The sequence below is a fragment of the Ailuropoda melanoleuca genome, chromosome 10 (assembly GCF_002007445.2).
Source record: "Ailuropoda melanoleuca isolate Jingjing chromosome 10, ASM200744v2, whole genome shotgun sequence".
Taxonomy (NCBI): Eukaryota; Metazoa; Chordata; class Mammalia; order Carnivora; family Ursidae; genus Ailuropoda; species Ailuropoda melanoleuca.
In genome coordinates this window covers 24,041,980-24,065,981 of record NC_048227.1, presented here as the reverse complement: position 1 = coordinate 24,065,981, position 24,002 = coordinate 24,041,980, and the positions used below count along the sequence as shown (strand labels likewise).

The window sequence follows — 24,002 nt, the reverse complement described above, 5'->3', positions numbered from 1 at the left end:
TGCCACCCAGGCGCCCCAACACATTTTTCAAATCACTTCCATTTTCCCCCTTCATTTGAGCCTCATAACACTATTGTTGTAAGACAGTCGGTGCAAATATGATCTACATTTGACAGATGAAAAGTTAGGCACACACAGGTGAAGTGATTTGTCTAAGGTCTCATAGCTAGTGGTAGAATTGAGGACTTTGGATTTTTCTCTGGCTAGTGGTTCTCAGACTTGAGCAAGTAGAACCCCTTGGAGGACTTGTTGAAACAGACCCTGAGCGCTGTCCAGTTTCAGGTTCAGTAGTTCTGGGATGGGCTCTGAGAATCTGCATTTCTAACAAGTCACCCCTTAGGCAGATAATGAATAAATGTGTCAAAGGACAGTGTCTTTTGAGAACCATTGTGCCTCGCTGATCTCCAACCTCTTTATATTACTTGGTAATACAGGTAATAGTCTGCTAATTAGATTGTTAGATTTTGAGCATAATTTAGCTTGATAATGGAACATACAAGGTCATCAACCCTCAGTAGTTGTGATCAAGGAAATCAAACCACCTTGCACTATAGTAATCATTACTCCAAGCTAAAGATTTACATGGATGTTTGGAAAACTTCATTAATTCTCACCCTTATTTGTCCTCAAAGCTGTGGTGTGTTGTCCTGTTGAAACACTATTACCACTTTAGGAAATGGTAGGTACAATTTTATTTAGAAGTTTGCATCTAATAAAAATGGAGTATTTGTATCTTGGTGAAATTCTTGTCAAAAGAGGATTGCAGACACTATCTCCAAATGAGAAAATGAGTATTGTTAACTCAGTAGAGGATTTCTTAAGCCTTTTGAGATAGTCTTTTCCCATTACCTGTCTGTGGCATCCCGAGGGCAGAGGAGCAGGTGAATGAACAGCAGAGGGGGCAATATTTATCTGTATTGACTTTCTTGGAAAGAATGCTATCTGTCATGACTTCGGATGACCCCTTGATGCTGCTGAATCCTGAATCATTTATCTACAACTCCCACTGCACACTAGGTCTGTACCTCTAGTTTTCTTGAGAAGTTTCCACTTGGCAATCGTAATTCAGTCCTTCAACAAACATTTATTGAGCATCTACTATGTGACGGGCACCATAACAGGTGTTGGGAATGATTAAGTTGTTTCTCATTAGTGAGTCCTTGCTATGGGCTGGACACAAGGATAGGCAGGGGTTTAGGGTGTGAGCTCTGGAATTATATCACCTGGACCAAATCCTTACGCTAGTACTGGTGTGACTTTGGGCAAGTTACTTAACCTTTACTTAACCTCCCTGTGCTTTGGTCTCCTTCACTATAAAATGGGATTGTGGGGCACCTGGGTGGCAAAGTCCCTTAAGCATCCGACTCTTGGTTTCGGCTCAGGTCATGATCATAGGGTGGTGAGATTGAGAGCCCTGTCCGGCTCTGTTGTCTGGCTCAGCACGGAGATGGCTGGAGATTCTCTCTCTCCCTCTGTGCAATCCCCCTTCCCTGTGTGCTCTCTCTCAAATAAATAAATCTTTAAAAAAATCCAAAAAGCCAGTGGGATTGTGATGGTAGCAACCTCACAGTACTGTTGCAAACACATGGAAAGCATTTGAAAGTGTCTAGTACATGTTAGAGAGTCCATACGTTATTAATACCATTTACATGCCTTTACATGCACTAGGTCATTTAATCAGCCACCCCCTGGGGTGGTACCAATAGTGCCCCTATTTTGGGCACCTGGGTGGCTCATTTGGTAAAGCGTCTGCCTTCTGCTCAGGTCATGATCCCAGGGTCCTGGGATCGAGTCCCACATCGGGCTCCCTGCTCAGCAGGGAGTCTGCTTCTCTCTGCCCCTCCCCCACTCACCCTCCCTCTCTCCACCATAAATAAAATGTTAAAAAATACTGCCCCTATTTAACAGATCAATTAACTTGTCCATGGTCATAGAGCTATTAAACACAAAATGGTATTTAGTTTTTCCTGATCTCACATCCTGTTTTGAATCCCTATATTAAGCCTTCCAAGCACTTAATAGTAGTACTAACACCTTTCTTTACCCAAATTCTGCATTCTTCAAGGACCCAACATCTTGGCACTGGATGTAAATCCTTCACTGGGCCTGAGTCAAGGGCAAAATGGATTTGGGACAAAGGTGAAGAAACAGAACTCCTGACTCTTAAGAGGTCTTCCCACAACAGAAGGGCTGTTAACTCTGTACTGCCCCAAGAGAATCCCTTGTTGGTTGCTGTGCAGTCCGCTTGCCAAAGCGGGGATTCAGTCTGCAGAAGTGTTTGGTCTTTGTGCTCCCCTCCTCCTCTTGCCATTCTAGTCATGGTATGATAGAAAAGTACACAGTTTAGATATTCCCTCCATTCATTGAATCTTTGTCCCGTTAACTCTTAGGTTCAAGAAAATTTCTGTGTAAATGTTGATGGAAAACGTCCCAAGCCCCATCTATCACGCCTTTGCCAACACCAACTGTAGCAAAACTCAGCCTGTGCTTCTACGACCTATAGAGCTGTGTGGACTGGCGGTCTGGCTGCTCCAAGTGTGAGGCTGGTGACCCACTGGGGCTCAGGAGGGAAGTCATGACTAAGCTGAGGGCCTGTGGTCAAGGCTACAGATGGGGCTAAAATGTGGGAGCAGGGACAGCTACAGGAGACAGATGGCTTTGCAATTTTTTAAAGACTCGAATTCCATTTTTTTTTTTTTAAGAGAATGCACATGCGAGCAGGTAAGCGCAGGGGGAGAAAAATAATCTTAAGCAGGCTACGAGACCAGCACAGAGCCCGATGTGGGGCTCGATCTCAGCACCCTGAGATCATGACCTGAGCTGAAATCAAGAGTCGGACTCTTAACTGACTGAGCCACCCAGGCACCCCGACTCAATTTCATTTTAGATATTGCTACTTAAGTTCACAGTAAGACCCCTGGAAGCTTATGTGGAAAAGAGCACAGAGCTGGGAATGAAGGGCTTTACATTATAAAGGCAGACAGGGCAAGTGGTTAAGAGCAAGGGCTCTGGAGTTAGATTGGCTTGGATTTGAATCTCAATTGCACCAAGGACTCTCAGACCTTGGATAAGTGACTTTAAGTTTGCAGTGCCTTGGTTTCCTCATTCATAAAAAGAGAATACCACCTCTGGAAGGTTTTCTGGGGTTTGGGATGATGCACGTTCAAACACTGAAGTTCCCGGCAAACAGTAGGAAATTTCAGTTTTATGAGATCAGGCTTTCTGCTGTGTCACCAGCTGTGTCATTTCTGAAGACCTTTTCCTTCCACAGGTTTTGGTCTTCTCATTTGTAAAAGGAGGATAAGCCTAAATGTTCTTGGATGTTTCTTGCAGTTCCATTGTCATCTGTCGTGGAGTTGCCCCAACGAGCGTAACCCTGCCCCCTAGTGGTTTGCAGTTATTTCAAGATACCATAAACAATCCCTTGCACTGGTATCAAGATTTACCTACCATTTTCATTCCTCACCAGGGGCTATTGCCTCTGGTCCCTGGATTGCAGAGAGCAGCCTCCCTAAATTCCTTATGTCTCAGGACATGATGCTTGGTACACAGTTTTCCCTTAGTGCTCCTTTTAATGATTTTATTAGTATGGTCACCAGTTTGATGTCTACAGTACATTGATAACGTAGCTGAATACAAATATTTTAAACAAGTAAATTACATAAGTGAGTCAAGTTTTAAAATGTCAACTTTGAATGATCATGCATCTCCCATGCGTTTGCATCTGCATCCCCAAATTGCACAACTCAATCTGTGCTTATTCTCACTGGGTCTCAGTGTATGCCTCAGCTAGGTTGGGGCAGGAGCTGTTGTGCCTTTTTGCAGACCCAGATTTTCAAGAGCAACAGTGTTGAACTCAGGCATTCCATGGAGCAAGGAAAGCAAAACCAGGTTTTGCTCTGGTTCAGGTAAAAATGCAAATACCGACTATGGCTTGTGTGAGCCACCTGATCCCCCAGGGCGTGGGCTAGCACAAAGGGTATTTTGATATCCCTGCATGAGGCCAGCAGGCAGTTTCTGTCCCCACGGTTCCTCCCTGGCGGAAAATTCTAGAACTGAGATGCACAGTCTTCCAACATGCTGTCAGTGATATAGCTGGAACCAAGATGGGATTCGTAGTAACTCTTTTCATCAAAGGTATTAACAGTCCAAGCAACAACCTGAATGCCTTTGGCTGACCATTTCTTCAAGTAGTCCCTGGAGAAAGAGGAAAAACCCATCCTGTTAGAATAGGGACCAGTTGTTCCAGGAATCTATAATGGTCACTAAGTATGGTATTCACTGAGTACTAATAGTGCCCCAAAAGAGACTCTTAACTGGGCCTCTGCGTGCAATCAAAGGGAGTGTTCCAAAACCCAGCACCAGAACCTCCTCCACACTGTTCCAGCTTACAACACTTCAGTGACTTGGCTAAACACACCCTCCACCAAAAAAAAAAGTCTTACTGGAAGCCGTACCTGGCTTATACCCACCCCTCTCTTTGGCCTCAACTTATACTGTACTTCCCCTTTCCTTTCTGTGTGACAGAATATGGATTTTCTTTCAATTCCTTGAAAGAACTAAGCTCCTTCCTGCCGTTAACACTTTTGCATGTGTCTCCCCTCTGACTTGGATCTCCACCCTCCCACCCCATTCCTACTCACCCTTCTGATCTTAGCTTAGCTGTCACCTCCTTGGGGATGTTTTCCCTAACTCCCCTGATTCGGTCAAATTACACAGTATATGTACACTGTTCTCTCTACATAGCATTTAGCTTAGTTGTAATTTTATATTTATTGGATTTTTAATTTGATTAGCAACTACTTCTACATGAGAGCAGACCATGGCTATCTTTGCCATAGCATCTTCAGCTTCTTAATATAATACTTTGCAATACTGTGGGTATACACCAAATATTGACTGACTTGAAAGCACGCATGCCTGAAATAATATGAAACTAACAACTCAACTATAAAACTGCCACAATAAAGGTCAGAGACTGCTAGCAGGTTAGGGAATGGAACGTTTTCTTGGAAGCAATGGAGCAAAGCCTCTAGTGTAGAACAGAGCAGGGAGAAGGGTGGGAGGGATAAGGCAGGCACTCACAGGATGCCTTCACTGTGGCTCTGCCCTGGATTCTATGTTGATTTTCAAAGGGAGCCAATCACAAGGACATGTAATCTCTCTTTCATAGTTTGGCAGGTTTATTTTTTTCTTTTTCTTTTTTTAGGTTTATTTTTTCTTTAAAGTACACTAAAAACTAAGAATATTTGATCAACTTATTTTGGAAACAGGAAATATGCCTGAACTCTTTCTACATAAGAAACTAGTGGCATTCCACCTTAATAAAGGCATGCTGGGCTTTGTGGGTGAAATCCAATCCAAGCTGTCCACAGTTAATCCTTCCCTTCCAAGAAGAGTATTTCAGGAAATGTGTCAGGAGAAGATAAAAGAACCTTCCAACTTACGGGGATACAAAATCCTTCTGTATGAGGAAAGCTGAAATTCCACACAGGTACCACAGGATATTATGCATGCTCCAATCGAGCAGAATGTCCATTACCACAAACATGGACTGTTTCCAGAGAGCATCATAGCGTGGTTTCCCATCTCCTGTATGGCTAAGGCTCCAAGGTCTATGAGTTAAAGCCGTAACTACATTCTGGTCTGTTTGCCTCATCTGAAAAGGAATTTTGGAAATTAAAATAAGTATCGTATCTTAAATCCAATACTTCTTATTTTTCTTTAGATTTAGCCAATGTTACTTACTCATTCTGATGAAGTGGCCATAATGGTACCCTGGCCCCCATGTCTACTAAACAGACATAAATCTTTTGAGTAAATAATGTAACGGATGTCAAGCATTTAATATACAGTATAAATAAGAACACTTGCTTCATGAAAGCCTTATCTTTAAAATGAGTGAACTATAATCTCAGGGTCAAAGTTTCATAATGTCATAAGAACAAACTTTCAATTGGCTATCGATATAAACTTTGGCCAGAGATATGTAACTAGAACTCAGTGAAGATGGAACCATGATCATTTCCAGATGGGCTGGTTAGCTTTTGATCCTTTCTAGATAAAAATGGCTGAGAAAGGCTTTTGGCGGGGGGTGTTGAGGAAGTGGGGTGAGAAGGAAGTGAGAATTAGAGAGCAGAGAGAGAAGTAGGGGCAAGGGTTGGGGAAGGACAAGGAGAAACAGGAAGATGTGGATGTTTCACTCTGTGCTCCTCTGGACAATGTAGCAAACATTCTGAAGGCCTCTGTGGTCAAGTAAGATTAGCAAACACTGATCCAAATGTCTGAAAGACCCATGACCCTATTCACCTCAATGACAGTTTCTATGTGGATAGGTTCCACCCTTACTGTAAAATTTTAAAGGCATACTCTGTGGGTCACTGTTGAAGAGTGCTACAGAACCAACACATTATCTTGGAAACTGTAAGTAAAGGACAAGATTAGCATTTATTTGCCGAACGCATAACTAAACACTAAATGACAGTTTCTTTCTTTTTTAAGTAGGCTCCATGCCCAATGTGGGGCTTGAACTCACAACCAGCCAGGTGCCCCGAAATGAGTTTCTTTTTATAGAATTATTCTAGCTAATACATGAAGAAATGATAGAATTAAAATATTAAAGATTTTGCAACTCCTATTAAATGAGAGCCGGCCACTGATATTGATAGCAGCTGCAAACAACAACACAACAGAAGAGTTAATCAGATGTTATGTGCCTCCTGATGGAAAATACCCTCACCTATGAGATTATCTTGCCAAGAATAATTGAACCTCCACTAATCAAGCCTTTTACTCTCACTACCAATTTACAGGAAATATATACAGGAGAAGAATGTGTTAAATTGTATCATGACATAAGAAGCAAAATCTGGACTTGGGTAAACTCTACAAAACAACCTAGTTTCTTCAATAAATACATCACAAGGGGGAAAAAGGAGAACTTATAGGTTCTAAGATTTTAAATTATAGTATGTAGACTTTATTTGGATCCTGATTCAAATTAACAATTATGAAAAACAAAAACCTGTTTATATTTCTGAGACAAATAGACATTTATATATTGACTAGAAATTTCATGATCTTAAGGACTTACTAATAGTTTTAGATGGGATAATGACTATTGTGGCTGTAGTTTTAAAAAAGGGAATCACTTTTTAAAGACACTTAATAAAATTTCTATGGATGAAATGATGTCTGGAATTTACTTCAAAATAACACTGGGGTAGATGAATGGGGGTATGGATGAAACAAGCTGGATCACAGTTAAATGGGGGCTCATTTTACTACCATCAACTTTTGTGCATATTTTAAATTCTCCATCATTAAGAGTTATTTTTTTAAAAGGTGTATTCTGGGGGCGCCTGGGTGGCACAGCGGTTAAGCGTCTGCCTTCGGCTCAGGGCATGATCCCGGCGTTGTGGGATCGAGCCCCACATCAGGCTCCTCCGCTATGAGCCTGCTTCTTCCTCTCCCACTCCCCCTGCTTGTGTTCCCTCTCTCNTAAAAAAAAAAAAAAAAAAAAAAAGAAATCTAAAAGGTGTATTCTGCTACTTAGTGAGATGAAGAGCTACATAATTCTTTGTTCTGAGAATGTTTACTAAAGTAATCTGAATGAGTCTGTAAACAATATATAAGGAGCTTAAAGAGGAATCACAGTATTTTAAAATGGGGTATGAGTTCATTCTCCTTTCTGAATTTCTCTTGTTAAAAGAGGAATTTCATTCTTTTTTTATTATTATGTTCGGTTAGCCACTGTACATCATTAGTTTTTGACGCAGTGTTCAATGATTCATTAGTTACACATAACACCCAGTGCTCATCACAACACGTGTCCTCCTTAATACCCATCACCTCCCCTCCCTCCACCCCTCCCTCTACCCCTTCTCCCCTCTGAAACCCTCAGTTTGTTTCCTGGGGTCCATAGTCTCTCATGGTTCGTCTCCCTCTCTGATTTCTCCCCCTTCAGATTTCCCTCCCTTCCCCTATGGTCCTTTGTGCTAAATTGCTTATGTTCCACATATGAGTGAAACCATATGATAATTGTCTTTCTCTGCTTGACTTACTTCAAAAGAGGAATTTCTTAACTGAAATTCAGTTCCATTTAACAGGCATCTATCTCATGCTTACTTGGCCCATTTCTGTTATCACCATCAACTAACACAGTGTTATGTACAATACAAATCCTGAATTTTACCTTATAGATAACTTCTGGCAAGAAAGAGCAGACGATACTATTATTGTATAGTTGAGGAAACTCCTTATATATTTTCTTTAGAGCATCGGTAGCCTGCAAAGCATAGAGATTCATGTATTTAAATGTAATAGTCCCAGCCAATAACTATTACATACTAAGTACAACCCTACTGACTAAATCAGAACTTTACTAATATATGGGGATGTTGAAAGGAGTATTGGTAGATTCCACTATCCATTGGGATCCTTCTTAAATTCACATCTACAGCAGCTGGTGGGGGGCGGTGAGAGGCTCATCCCTTTTGTCAGGCTTTTTGGAAAGCATGGCAGGCAGCAGGCCAGGTGAAGCTGGAAGCAAAATTTTAAACCTTTTCCTTATAAACCAGTTTAGCCACTAGGAAAAGTCCTTTTATACCCACAACTCTATCATCCTCTGCCTTTCCTGGCAGAAGCATGAGCCAACCAGCCTGGGAACTACTAAGGGTAGATGTTCCCAGTCCAGGGGTCTGACAGGAAATGGCATTCACCACCAACATGGAGGCAAAAACAATGGGATAAGGGAGGAGCTGGAAAGAGCTTCACAAGGTGAACAGAAGTTTCTTTTTGTAGTAGTCCAGTTAAATGAATGAAGAAGAAATGACTGAACTAAAATACTGACATTTTGGGGCGCCTGGGTGGCACAGTGGATAAGCGTCTGCCTTCGGCTCAGGGCGTGATCCCGGCGTTATGGGATTGAGCCCCACATCAGGCTCCTCCGCTATGAGCCTGCTTCTTCCTCTCCCACTCCCCCTGCTTGTGTTCCCTCTCTCGCTGGCTGTCTCTATCTCTGTCGAATAAATAAATAAAATCTTTTAAAAAAATAAATAAAATACTGACATTTTGTAACCTCTAGTGAATTAACAGATTTGGCCATTGAGCATCAATAGCAGCTAACAACAGAGGTGACTGACTGGGCATTAGGTAGAAGTAATGTCACTATATCATAAGTCTTAAAATATCACTAAATTTTGGAAAGTCACACATACCTATAACCAAATGTAAGCAACAAAACGCATTCCAAAAAAGAAAAAAGAACATAGAAATTAGCCATGTCCTGTTCCCCCTTCACTAATGTGACAGTGTGAGCTACACAGCCAAAGTTGTTTTCTCGCTAACATATGCCTTGTATCTGACTCTTCATCATTACTTATTTAATTCTTATAACAACCCTACGTGGTCATTTTTTTAATTATTCCCATTCCCCCCCTTCCCCGTGAGGAAACTGAAGCGTATCAAGGTGAGGTTACATTGTAGTAAGTGACAGAGTTTAACCACAGTCTGTTGGACTCCAAAGCCCGTGATCTTGGCTCCTGTGCTCTACTAGCTCTGACTTGCTACACTTGGTCCTTTACACTACCATTCTGGTAAATTAGATCACTATGTTCTAATGTTGCCCAAACTATTTGTGAGCACCCAACCAGAAAGCTCAAATAGCTGGATTACAAAAATTATTTTTCTTCTTTTCCCCCCCTTTATTCTAAGAGAATAAGCATGAAGGTCAGTACACCGTGGGTGAAATGTAGGACCTATCAGGGATCCCAATGTGGGCAGTACCATCAACAAAACCTGAGGTGCTCATTAACAATACAAGTTCCTTGACCAACTACCCTAAACATTTTCAGAGTTTCTTCTCTATGTGATATGGCCCAGGAATTCACATTTTTTTTTTTTTAAAGATTTTATTTATTTATTTGACAAAGATAGAGACAGCCAGCGAAAGAGGGAACACAAGCAGGGGGAGTGGGAGAGGAAGAAGCAGGCTCATAGTGGAGGAGCCTGATGTGGGACTCGATCCCAGAACGCCAGGATCACGCCCTGAGCTGAAGGCAGACGCTTTAACCGCTGTGCCACCCAGGCGCCCCGGACATTTTTTTTAAAAAAGATTTTATTTATTTATTCGACAGAGACAGAGACAGCCAGCGAGAGAGGGAACACAAGCAGGGGGAGTGGGATAGAAAGAAGCAGGCTCATAGCAGAGGAGCCTGATGTGGGGCTCGATCCCATAATGCCGGGATCACGCCCTGAGCCAAAGGCAGACGCTTAACTGCTGTGCCACCCAGGCGCCCCAGGAATTCACATTTTTAATAGGTATTCATGGTGATTCTGATGCAGACCGGCTGGAAAACCTAGATATATACAACTATACATCAGAATACCAGAATGTACCAGAATAATAAATGAGCCAGAGCACCATTCTCCCTTCTTCAAAAATGAGTTTCCTGTGCTAAAGTTAGAATATATACTTAGGCTCTTATTTCAGGTTTTAACAACTAGTTTCAACTATATCCCAGGATGAATAAAAAAAAAAATTGACACCAGAATTCCCCACCAGTAGATGGCCATTATTGATTATAACTTGCAAGGGGGAAAATACCTGTAAGTTGTCCAAATGCAGAAAAAAGTATTTGTACTTGAAAAGTTGGTTATAAGTGAATAACTGTAATCTAAACCATATTTTCCCATTGATTTCCATTGCAATAATATGTTTTTATGAAGTATATGTTCTAAAATTTAAGCAAAATTTTATTTAAGAATGTCATACATATTTGAAAAAATTATAGTAATTTTACCATAAAAGTATAACTACTCAAATCATAGAATAACAAAACTATACGTAAGGGATAGAAGTCACACAGGAAGGATAACTCTGAGTAAAAGATAAATGTCCTATTAGCTATCAGAAACTTTATGTATGGGAGGTCTCTTTAAATTCAGTCCATAGTTGTACGTCTAAAACCATTAACTTATCAGTCAGATGCAACTGGTCTTGTATCGAACTCCTGAATTCTTTCTTATGAGGTCAGTTGAAGTGCCTCTTTATGGTTTATTTAATATCTTTTGTAAATGCTATTTATCCAAGTAGAAAAACCCAACTCTATTTTGTATTAGTTGTAGAATATCAGAAGTTGTTCAAAGATTCCATCAAGGGTTAAGAGTTCCACAATCTACTACTTCCTTAAAGATGTGGATTTTTGCATTGTAAACTTCTAATAAGCAAATACAATTTGTAAAAATAATTTAAGAAGAATAAGTAGCAAAATCTATGGTTGATTTTGGAAATGACTAGGAATTAAATAAGATGTCTTTTAAAAAAAGTGAAGTCTATGGTATAAACTGTACCATATTTGCATGGCCCTTGACATCAAAGAAGATTGTGAGGTTATAGTTTAGGCACTCTGCAACGGCTTCTCTCAGGGTAGGGATCTTTTCATCAGGGAAATCATTCCTATAAGAGAGGGAAAAGGAATAGTATATTGCAGGAAAAAGGAAAAAGATAAAAGTTTAGTGAAACAGACATTTGACAAATGTCTCCCAACCAACAGGAAAGAGTGTTTTCCCTAACTTCCTTTCTTTAACCATAACGAAGTCTAAGGATAATTTACTTTATGTCCTTGAATCAGATCACAGATATCCTTGACCAGAGAACAGCAACAACAATAAAAATCACTTAATTTTTAGGAAATCGCTAGATTTATAATAAATAGGAACTCTGCTCACCAAAGGGCAGAGTATAATGCCCCTTCTGGAGAAATTGAGACTTAAATTTAAGACCATAATTGCCCTAATAGAACCTTATGCAGGAGAAATTTCTAGGAATACATAAATCTCTTCACTGTGTTTTTGTGCATTTAAGTGCAACTGTTCAAAATAAATGTCTATACATAATTTTCTGATAAAGAAAAGGAAAGTTAAGTGCCTGATATATAAGAAATCAGCTTTTCTCACATAATGAAATTTCATTCTATATGATTTAACTTATGCTTATTCAACTATATAATTTCAAGTGTAATATCTTGGTTTAAAAAAAAGGATAAAGATAATTTAAATAGTACAGGCAATTCTGCCAGCCATTCTATTCAATGCCTATTCCTTGGGAGTGAGAGATGAGACATGACTTTATTCCCTTGGCCAGTCTTAGTTTCTATGCCCCCCACTCAGGATGAGCATCTTACCACACTGAGGATAATTCTAGAGAAAATACCTATTTTTCCTACAACATGGTCCATAAACATAAGCCAAGACTTCACCTGGTGTTCAAACAAAGAAAATGCAATGAGTTCCAATTGGAGGACAAAGACTGGCTATGTTAAAGACATTAAGATGGTATACTGACACCAATATTGCACTTTTTTTTTTTTTTTTGGAACTGAGAGGTGTTTAATTAGTTCTTCATGTCTATTTTTCAATAAAGATTAGAAGTAGTAAAAAAAAAAAACAACAAAAAACAACACCACCACCACCACCACCACCACCACCACCAACTATGTAGAATGATGTAGTATAACACAGTAACGGGTAACAGTTACCCAGAGAATATTTCTCATTTGATTTTCCTTCTCTGTCTAGAGGTTTTTTTATGTGTTTAAATTTTTTCACATACTCCTTTCTTTAAAACACACTGGAGTATAAGCAAAAGTGAATTTTTTTTAGGCATATTAATGACGGAATGAATAGTTTTTTTACACATGCTCTGTTGTAGTTCCACTAAATGGAAGTACTAAAACAAATTAAGGTATTACTTAATGTGTGTAGTAACAGGTTCAAGCCTGTTAATATACAGAAGTCAACTAGCAAATCAAGACTTACAGCAATGCCTTAAAGGTAAATATAAAACTTCTGTGGAAGTTTCCCCCAACTCAAAGCATTCAACTTCTTTAACTTGGAAACTTTATAAAATTACGGAATATGATCATGAAGAATTGAGCAAAGCGAGTGGTCTTTTTTACTAAACTTACTGGCCTACATCTAGCCCCTTGTAATTTTAGACATTGAATATAATCCAGAGTTTGAATTTTATTTAAGGGTAGCAGCTTACATGATAGACTCCAACATTTTCAAAGAGTGGTTTCTCTCTTCCATGGATTTCCAGAATCATTACAGGTAATTTTTGTTGAGTCTGGCTTTTATCAAGTTTGTTTATCTTTTTTCAAGGAATCAGCTCTTAGTTTCACTGAACTTTTCTACTGTTTTTTTTAGTCCCCAGTTCATTTATTTCTGCTCTGATCTTTATTATTTCCTTCCTTTTACTCACCTTGGGCTTTGTTCTTTTCCTAGTTCTTTGGGTGTAAGGTTTTATAGCTTGAGATTTTGCCTATTTCTTGAGGTAGGCCTGTATTGCTATAAATCCCTCTTAGAACTGCTTTTGTTGTGTCCCAGAGATTTTGGACTATTGTATTCTCATTTGTCTCCATATATTTTTTTTATTTCTACTTTGAATTCTTTGTTGACTCATTGGTTCTTTAGTAGCATGTCATTTAGCCTCTATGTGTTTGTGTTTTTTTCCAGCTTTTTCTTGTGATTGATTGCTAGTTTTGTACCTTTGTGGTCAGAAAAGATGCATGATTTCAGTCTTCTTAAATTTCTTGAGACTTGTTTTGTGGCCTAACTTGTGATCTATCCTGGAGAATATTCCTTGTGCACTTGGAAGAATATATACTCTGTTGTTTTTGGATGTTATGTTCTGTAGATATGTGTCATGTCCATCTGATCTAATGTGTCGTTCAAAGACAGTTTCATTATTGATTTTCTGCCTGGATGATCTATCTACAATATCATGTATTCTAAAGCATTTCATGGGTGACGATGATCCTGAGCATTTTTTGCTTTAATTTTTGACTTTGAAGCTGACCTCTTAGTTGCAATCCCACTGTAATATTAAAACCAGCCTTTCCTTTGCAGATAGCAGAACGATCAAATGTCTGATGATTGCAAGGACAATTTCAGCAGCCTGCACTCAGAACTTTCAAGTGTTACCAATACTCTTTCTAGATTAAAGTACAATTTCCTTCGGTTGACTTTTCTTTCAGATTCTAGGAAAATAAAGTCTGAATGACCTTTTAGGGAAGACTATGACATAACCACTAGGTCGAATACTTAATACTCAAAGAGTATTGATCATTGTCCAGAGAACTGATACAACATGACTATAGTGAGCACACATTTTTCAGTATTACAAAGAAGAAGAGAGGGATTTAGATAACCACATTCCGAAGTATATTACCCAGTATACTCATTTCAACGTGTTTAGAGCTGTTTATGGTGGGAATGGTGTGGGTTCTGTACTCATACATGTTTGAGAAACATTAAATTAAAGGTAATGATTGATGTGGACTGTTTATCCCTATAGGGAACATACAGAGTATAGTGCTTGATCTTAGTTGATCATTGAACCCTTTTCTTGTGGAATATCTTATAGGACTAATTCTGAGATATAGATACGCCTATAAATCACTTATATATAAAATTTATACGGTAGTACAAAGTAATTGTCTAATGTTACTAATGTTAGTGAATAGACAGTATATTATCCTAAGAATAATTCCCAGGCCAAATCTGGCCGCAGTGGGAAAAGATGAGAAACATCCATACCATATTTCTGTCGTTCCTGGCACCCTGCTCATTACTTGGGAAACCTGTATATAGTTCAAAACAAAACACAACAAAACAATTCTCCTGGAGCAGAAGATACCAGTGTCTTTCTGTGATCCCCAATAGAAGCTGAAAGGTGCATTTAAATGACAATGAACCACTTACCTCAACCTGTGATTTGCTGCAGGATTAAGCTTCCTAATTTGTTCAAATGTCAAATCACACAATCGACCAGTGCCATCAGTCGTCCTGTCGACTGTGTTATCGTGCATTAAGACAGGAATCCCGTCAGAAGTAAACTCAATGTCCAACTCCACACCTGTTGCTCCATTCTTAGCTGCCTTAACAAAAACATCAACAATATTAATGGCAAGTGGCCACAGATGTCACTTTACGATCTATATGCTCAAGATGACCAACGATGCTAAGTAGATAGCGTCTGTTACCAATTCCTTCTCCTTCCTGTACCAAACAGCAACCCACCCAGTTTCTACATTTCCTGATAACCTTACTTCAACTTGCACACTAGGGATTCCTCAAACACTTTAAATTCCCCAGTCTTGGGCATGTAGGTGGCTCAGTTGGTTAAGCGTCTGCCTTCAGCTCAGGTCATGATCCCAGGGTCCTGGGATCAGTGGGGAGTCTGCTTCTCCCTCTACCCTTCCCCCCTGCTCGTGATCTCTCTCTCACTCTCTCTGTCTCTCTCAAATAAATAAATAAAATCTTAAAAAAAAAAATTCCCCACTCTTCCCATTCTCACAGTAGATGGGGAGATTTCTGGAACTTAAGTTTTCTCTGGTTGCTTTAACTCTATGGGCCATTAATAGCTTACAGTTACAAATATTTAGACAAATTCCACTGTTTACCTACACTCTGTTTGGTACAGCATCTCTGACGATTCTCCTGTGTTTGTTGATTAGCTGTACATCGCACTACTTTGGCATAAACAAGAGGAGTCAGGTTTTTGTTGGTTTAACTCCACCCTCTGTAACAGAACACCAAGTCTGGTTCTAGGGGACACTACATTTTGTTTATGTAAGCGGCACTGGCTGTTGGCCAACAAGCTGGTAAACACGATAAGGGACACTGGCATTTATCTAAAAAGAGAACTTGAGCATGGTCCTCTGAGACACACTACCCAATATTTGCTTCCTTGGCTTGTCATAATGAAGACATGAAATGCTCATTATGATCAAGATTTTAAATTTAAAAAATTTTTAATTATGCAAACACATACAGCAGTATATAGCAAAAAAGACTTAACAGATGTTACCATTTTGCCCCAATTGCTTCAATCTCTTGCTGCCCTAAAACTTAATAATGGTTATTTATTGAGCCTTTTCTATATAGTCAGTCACTATTCTAAATGCTTTACGTATATTAGCTCATTTGATTCTCACCACCCTTAGGTAGTATTAAGATTCTCATTTTCAGATGGGGAAACAGAGAAATTAAGAAACTTGCTCTGGGTTGTACAAACTATGATGTGGTAGAGGCTACACTCTTTAGCACTATGTGTTTACTGCTGACACTACAGATATAGGGAAATCTCTCCCCCTTCCTCTCCATCTTAAAGTTGATGTGCATCATTCCTGTGTCATTCCCTTATAGGTCTTTATATATTTGCTACACACTTAGGTACCCAAGTGCCTGGAAACAACATACAGCTCTGTACTAGTGCACAGCAGGCGTTCAGTAATTGTTAGCCATTGTTATTTACTGTGTTGTTTTTAACACATTTTTAATTTTAATACAGTTGAATTTCTCAATCATGTCCTTTATGGGCATGGATTATTCTCCTTTATTTAAACCCTTTCCTACCCCCATTTATAAAGATACAATACAACTCTATTTTCTTCTAAGCTTCAAAGTTTGATTTTCATATTATGACCAAGATTTCTTCCTCTAAAAACCCCAAATCTATCACTCACTGGCTGTATCATCACCTAGTCTCTTATCATACTCTAGGCTCAATTTCATCATTTTTAAGATGATACTTCTTGGGGCATCTGGGTGGCTCAGTTGGTTAAGCGACCGACTCTGACCGACTGCTGATTTCAGCTCAGGTCATGACCTCAGGGTCGTGGGATCAAGCTCTGTCAGGCTCCAGTCTGCTTGAGATTCTTTCTCTCCCTCTACCCTTCCCCCTACTTGAGCACACACACATGCTCTCTCTCTCTCTCAAAAAAATCTTAAAAAAAAAAAAAAAGAGATGATACTTCTCTAATGATCTTAAGAGATGGAAGGATTTAGAAATAATGCAAATTATTTCATTTAGAAATAATGCAAATGTAAATTACCAAGCATGGTGCCTGGCTCAAAGTTGGCACCCAACATAAGCTATTATGATTCAAAAAAACCCCCATCTCAATGAAAAAGTCATTACAATAGTGCTCACATCTTACACTGGTTAAAAGGTGTATCTTTTCATAAGATTAAAAGGTATCTTTTCTAAGTTAAAGACAGAATCACGCACTGGCAAATTAACATGGGTTGTATCATTTAAGACATAAAACAAGAACACATTTTCAGTATTCACACTGCATTCTCTCTCACTGTAACACAAATGTTATCCTTATTCCTAGAAGCCAGCACTACAATTAGTTCAATTATATTTGTATTCATTAGGGCCATCTCTATTAGGTTAGAACACAAAAAATAACAGTGGTAAGACACTGAATTTTAGCAAGATTACTAGCTAGTGAGTTCATTTATTTGTCTTTTCTGAGTAGTTTATTAAGGCCCCAAGCAAAAGCTTTATAAAAGAACCACCGTATCAGAGCTTCTCAGACCAGATCTTCTAATGACTGCATTCAACTTTCTTTACCAATACTTTTTTTTTTTTAAAGATTATTTATTTATTTATTTATTTGACAAAGATAGAGACAGCCAGCGAGAGAGGGAACACAAGCAGGGGGAGTGGGAGAGGAAGAAGCAGCCTCCCAGCGGAGGAGCCTGATGTGGGGTTCGATCCCATAACACCGGGATCACGCCCTGAGCTGAAGGCAGACGCTTAACCGCTGTGCCACCCAGGCGCCCCTCTTTACCAATACTTTTATGTTATTCCAGTTATAGAGGCAAAAAGATAAACCCCTGTTTTTTTTTAAACCCGTTTTAAATTCACATATTAGTATACAATTAGTATACAACTCATCTTTTCATTTAGCGAAATTCCTTATAATAGTATTTTCTTCTAAACATACAAATTTCACATAAACTGGTTTACAAAAATATTGTAATTTTATTAAAATTTCATTTAAAATGAAAAAATTATTTAAAAACATACTAATAGTTTAGTAATAGAAAAGCACAGTGTAGTATCAATGCTTGCCCTGGGGCAGAGGTGTGAGTGGGGGGTTAACTCCAAAGAGCACAAAGGAACTTTCTGGGGTGATGGAAATGGATTAAGGTAGTGGTTACCAAGGTATATATATATATTTATCAAAACTCATCAAACTGTAGACTGAAAATGCACATTATACTTTGATAAAGTTGCTTTAAAAAGTATATGCTTTAACAAATTCATTATATTTATATGGCTTTTTAAATGTTTCACTGAAAAGTATCTTTTAAATATCCATCCCTATACTATAACTTTACACACAGAAAGAACTTCATTTGTGTTTACTGACAATGAAGAATCCACAAATTCCAGTTAGAACACAGAATGGCACACTGTTTTTTGGTAGAGATTTTTCAGTCTGACAAAGTTCAGAATTACATCTTTTTCTTTTAGCTTTGAGACTATTCACATGCCATGTAGAATGCACAATTCAATGGTTTTTTAAAAATTAAATTCACAAATTTGTGTAACCATCACCACAATCAATTTTAGAACACTATCATCACCCCAAAAAGAAACCCTGTGTCCGTTAGCAGTCAGTCCCCATTCCTGGAAACTACTAATCTACTTCCATCTCTGTATTTGCTCATTTTGGACATTTTATTTAATAGATTTATATAATATGCAGTCTTCTGTGACTGGCTTTTTTTTTTCACTTAGCATGTTTCTAAGGTTCATTCATGTTGTCACATGTATCAGGACTTCATTCCTTTTTCTTGCTGAATACTATTCCATTGTATGCATACCTCACATGTTACTTATCCATTCATCAGCTGATGGATATTTCTGTTGTTCCCACTCTTGGTTATTAATAATGCTATGAACATTTCTGTACAAGTTTTTGCATGATGTATGTTTTCAAATCTTTTAGATATATGTACATATCTAGGAGTGTTATTGCTGGATCGAATGGTAACTCTGTGTTTAGCCTTTTAAGGAACTGCCAGACTGTTTTCCCCACCAGCAGTGTATGAAAGTTCCAATTTCTCCACATCCTTGTTAATACTTGTTATTGTCTTTCTGTTCACAGCCACCCTAATGGGAATTTCATTGTGGGTTTGATTTCCATTTCCCTTATGACTGATAATGTTGAGTATCTTTTCTCATGCGTTTATTGGCTATTATCCATCACAATCCTTCCAACAAATACTTACTGAGTACCTACTACATATTGGGCACTGTTCTAAGCAGTGAGGAGAGAGTGGTGAACAAGAAAAGAAAAGGATCATGGATCTTATATTTCAGTAGGGAGAAAGAGATTACAAACATGTTACACGTAAACTATGATAGTGATAAATGTTTTGAAAAAGAAAATAGACAGTAATGTGAAGGTTAAGGCCAGTGGGGGTCACTAGACAAGGCAGTCAAAAAAGGCTTCTAAGAATATGAAATGTTTTGAGCTGAGACCTTAATGATCAAAGGGAGCTAACCATATGAAGATCCAGGGGAAGAGTTTCCCAAGCAGAAGAAAGACCAAGTATAATACAAAAACCACAATGTAGGGCGGTGTTGATTATTGATTGTCTACCCAAATCTATTCCCCTGCTTTCTCCCCACTGGTAGAGACCTGTTCTTGCCCCTTTGTTCAGCTTTCTCTTGTGTTCAGAGTAAATGAACCATTTCCACTACCTCTGTATGTGATGGAGACTTCTGGGAAAGGCATATGGAAGAGGGATTGAGACTGGATGGCGATGTGTAAGAATGTAATGCCCGGGGCTGCAATGGCCACCAGGCAACTACAAGAGGGCTAGTAAATATGCTGCAGGTGGCAGAGCAGAAAGAGCAACAGAACCTGAGTCCTCCATGATTATAAACTGAACAGCTAAATAAACCATCCTGGGGGCGCCTGGGCGCCTCAGTTGGTTAAGCGTCCGTCTTCGGCTCAGGTCAGGCTCAGGTCATGATCCTGGGGTCCTGGGATCAAGCTGTGCATCAGGTTCCCTGCTCAGCAGGGAGTCTACATTTCCCTCTGCCTGCCACTTTCCCTGCTTGTGCTCTCAGTCAAATAAATAATAAAATCTAAAAACAAAACAAAACCCCCAAAAAACCATCCTGGAAGTCATCTCCCCCCCATATTTTTGTTATATGAGATATTAAGTCCCCTTATTGTTTGAGATATTTGTGGGTTTTTTTTTTCAGATTTTATTTATTTATTAGAGAGAGACAGAGAGAGGCACAAGCAGGGGGAGAGGGAGAAGCAGGCTCCCCACTAAGCAGGGAGCCCAATGGGGGCTCGATTCCAGGACCCTGGGATCATGACCTGAGCCAAAGGCAGATGCTTAACGGACTGAGCCACCCTGGGACCCCATATTGTTTGAGATATTTAAAGTATGAGTCTCTATTACATGAAGACAAAAGCATCCTAACAAGCACCCAGGGTGGTTGGAACAGCAGCAGGGGCTTTGAGAAGGGTATAAAATAGGTGTTTGGATTTTATTTAGTTCCAATGGAGAACCACTGGAGGATTTTAAATAAGGGTAGTATATAATCTGATTTATACTTTTAAAGCTGCACTCTGGCTCCTGGTTGGAGAATGGACTGTGGGTATAATTTAATTCCTCTGTCACTATCATGTATCTGTTTTTGGAATCTATCCATTTCATCTCTCTCAAGTGTTTCTATTTCATAATCTATTGGAAATTCTACCATTCTCAGAATGTCTTTCCTCATTGTTTACATTGTAAAATGTATAAGAATATGAATTATGAGCTGCAAACACACAAAGGGAGCAAGAACAGGGCAAAAAACACATTTTGTTAGAAATAAACTACTTTTCCTTTTGAAGTCAGGAGGGAGGATGCGACTTTGCAGTCTGTATTCTGTTATAGCTAAAAAGTTCATCCATAATGACCTTATATTGGAACAAACAGAATTATCATATTTCATTTCCTCTTCAGACCAGGAACTTGGCACAATGTTTATCATTATTACATATATTAAAGACATGCACAACCTAAACATACAAGACATGAATGGAAATTAGATTTAATTCCCTTGCAACAGGATATGAAACATTATATATGTATGTGTATTTCACGTACATACTTCCTCATTTAATATGATTCATATTCAGTCAGTCATGTTCCTGGCCAAACCACCACATCATTGATAAATACTTAGGAATGGCTTCTTTGTTAACACTGAGTTATATTTTAAGGTAACTTACATAAACATAAGTTGAAATGGAAGTCAATGACAACTATGTACTTTTCCCCCTATAATATAGTTATCTTTCTTTTCATGACAATTTTCTTGTGTAGCTACATTACTTCACCCGACCTATCTGAATTTAAGTTAGAATGTAAAATACATTCTTCAATATCTTTATATTTCTATTTATTTATCTATTGAGATTTTACTTTAGATAACCTCTACACCCATCGTGGGGCTTGAACTCACAACTCTGAGAACGAGAGTCGCGTGCTCTTCCAGTTGAGCCAGACAGGCGGCCCTCCCCTTGGTTTACTGTGATAGAAGGGAGACAGAGCAGCTTTTCTAGCTTTCTATTTAAAAATAAATATGAAGATAGTGGGGCATCTCGCTGGCTCAGTCGGTAGGGCATGTTACTGTTGATCTCAGGGTTGTGAGTTCAAGTTCCACGATGGGTGTAACGATTACTAAAAAATTAAACTTAAAAACAAAAACATCACAAAGAACCAAGGGGAAAGAAGCGAAAGTATAATTTGGGAGCGCCTGGGTGGCTCAGTCTGTTAAGCATCTGAGTTCAGCTCAGGTCACAATCTCAGGGTCCTGGGATAGAGCCCCACATTGGGCTCCACACTCAGCGGGGAATCTGCTTGTCTCTCTCCCTCTCCCTTTGCCCCTCTCCTGGGCCGTGTGTGCTCACTCTCTCTCTCAAATAAATAAAATCTTAAAAAAAAAAAAAAAAAGAGAGAAGTCTACTTGGTTTACAAACAGAGTCAGCTGTCCTCCACAAATTAACGGCTCCCTTCCTTCGTCAGACTTGAATTTTTTTACCTTTATACAGAGATGATTTTTAAAAATGAAGCCATTTTTAGATTACTGACCTAAAGAGCTTACATTTGTGGAGGTCTTACCATGCGCCAAGCACTTTCTGTGGACTACCTCACGAATCACAACCTATTAGGTGGATACCACTATCATTCCGATTTTACAGATAAGGAAACTGAGGTCAGGGTGGGGCTAGAGTGAAGAGACGTGCCCTAGGGTGCCTTGCTTCCATGTCTTCTCTACTCAGGACTCTGACTGAGACATAGAGAGCTTAAGTAACTTGCTCATTATGTAATACCATCTGTCTCTAGCTGGACAGTGAGTTCAAGTTTTTAAATCCTGGAACACAGTCTAATCTCTTACAAAGAGCCCTGGGGCTTGGAACCCTGAATTCTAGGAGTTGCGTGTATTTGAGTCAGTTTTCCTACCCATTCAATGTTAAAATAGTGTCTCAAAGAAATGTGAGGATCACATGTATTTCCACAGATGCAAAAGTGCCTACTGAAAATCTCTCACACTGTGCAAACTATCATTATTATGAAGTCAGGAGACTGCCAGGAGTTAGGAGGGAGCAAGAGTCTTAGGAGAGCCTTGTGAAAAAGAGAGGCAGAAACTGATCAGGAGCCCAGCTGCCAGGGTTGTCTGGCATGAAGTGTGTGTTTGGAGAATAAGGTGATAAGAAGATGACTTGGATAATTTGGAGGAAAAGCAAAGACAGCTTCTGTGAATGTGATCCGTTTACTATAAACTCAACTACTGAGGGAGACTGTACTTAAACTTGGCTTCATTTGTCACTTTTGTTCTGTTCCTTGAAGTCAGACAACATAGTAGCTATTCTGTTACCCGAACATTCCAATATCATTTCCACCTCTGGACTTTTGCACTTGCTGTTCTCTTTTCCTGGAACACCTTTCTCCCAGATCCAAGGCTGGCTCCTTCTCATAATCCCAGTTTCAGTTCAAATCATGTCTTGCGAGGGGATATCTCTTACTACTCTATCTAAAATAGTGTAAGTCCTTCTCCCACTCATTCCTCATCCCGTTACCCCATTTCTTCATTACACTTTTCGCTCTCTTAAAGTATCCTATTTATGTGTTTACTTGTTTAAGGCCCATTTCCCACATTCCAATGCACGCTCTATGAAAGCAGGCACCCTTCCTGTCTTGTTTATGGCTGTATCCTCAGTGCCTGGCATATAGCAAATATGTAGGTATTCGCTGTGTTCTGTAAGTTAAGTTGGGAGATTTCTGACTTCAGAGGGATCGAGGGCCGCTTGTATATTTTCCTTCTGGACGAATGGGGAACTGGGAAGGCTATCATGAGAATACTGGAGAACCTTCGGCAGATCAAGCAGAAGTCCAACCTCCCAGGGGGTGCGGAGGTGCGCGAGGCTTAGGGGACTCACCTGCCGAATGGCCGCCAGCGTGTTCTCGGGCGCGTCGTGGCTGCCGCCGCGGTGGGCGATGACGGAAACGCGGTCCCGGGGCTTGAGCACCTGCAGGGCCCTGCGGGAGGGTACAGGCTCAAAGCTGAAGAGGCGCAGCAAGAGGTAGAGGCTGCCGGTGAAGACGCAGGCATTGAAGGGACTACGCGTTACCACCAGCAGCAGCAGCAGCAGGAAGGAGAAGGGGCCCAGGAGGCCCCCCTGTTCCTCCCACAGCCACATGCCGGCGCCCGCACCGGCACGGACGGGAGTCCCGGACCTGCCGGGCTCCCCGGACAAGAGAGGGAGAAGCGAGGGCGAAAGCCCAAGACACTCGCCGCAGAGGGAGCCCTCTTAGGTGACCAGCGCCGCACAATGGCGGCGGCGGCCGCATCCGGAGAGGGAGCCAGCCGTCCAGCCAATCAGGGCGGGGGAATCTCCAGAGCTCGGGGGCGGAGCCGCTGCCATGGCAACGGAGGTGGGCCCAGGCCCTAGGCTCACGTTCCAAAATAGCTTCGGTTTATTCTGGGGTCAGGACTTCAACTAAGGTTTTCAGACTCCAGGGCGGGTGGAATACAAGAGCCCTCACACGGTTATATGGCTGGAAGGGATCTTAATGACTCTTCATTCTGCCCTCGAGGAAACTCCCCAGGGGGCCTTGCA

At 40.0% G+C, this 24,002-nt stretch overlaps 1 protein-coding gene across 3 annotated transcripts; it reads right to left on the bottom strand.

Annotated features, from left to right (window-relative positions):
* Window positions 1-3,552: 3,552 nt before the first annotated feature.
* Window positions 3,553-23,743, bottom strand: GDE1 (glycerophosphodiester phosphodiesterase 1). 3 transcript variants are annotated; one of them, XM_002928020.4, is made up of 6 exons: window positions 23,322-23,743; window positions 14,767-14,942; window positions 11,353-11,458; window positions 8,195-8,287; window positions 5,448-5,659; window positions 3,553-4,197 (listed from the first exon to the last, which is right to left on the bottom strand). In XM_002928020.4, exons 1-6 carry the CDS (start codon window positions 23,580-23,582, stop codon window positions 4,050-4,052), a joined length of 996 nt encoding a protein of 331 aa, XP_002928066.1. In that variant the 5' UTR covers window positions 23,583-23,743; the 3' UTR covers window positions 3,553-4,049. The 3 variants fall into 3 exon arrangements, with proteins under 3 accessions (XP_002928066.1, XP_019664344.1, XP_019664343.1); XM_019808785.2 differs by having other exon boundaries at window positions 14,767-14,938; window positions 23,322-23,461; XM_019808784.2 differs by lacking the exon at window positions 8,195-8,287.
* Window positions 23,744-24,002: the final 259 nt, after the last annotated feature.

Bases quoted from the DNA above. Each gene is read 5' to 3' on its own strand.
- GDE1 (XM_002928020.4), bottom strand. From the start codon at position 23,582: ATGTGGCTGTGGGAGGAACAGGGGGGCCTCCTGGGCCCCTTCTCCTTC. The intron at 8,288-11,352 runs GTACAGTTTATA...TATGCTTTGCAG, and splicing joins TCAAGGGCCATGCAAATATG to GCTACCGATGCTCTAAAGAA. The intron at 4,198-5,447 runs GTAAGTTGGAAG...CTCTTTCTCCAG, and splicing joins CAGAAGGATTTTGTATCCCC to GGACTACTTGAAGAAATGGT.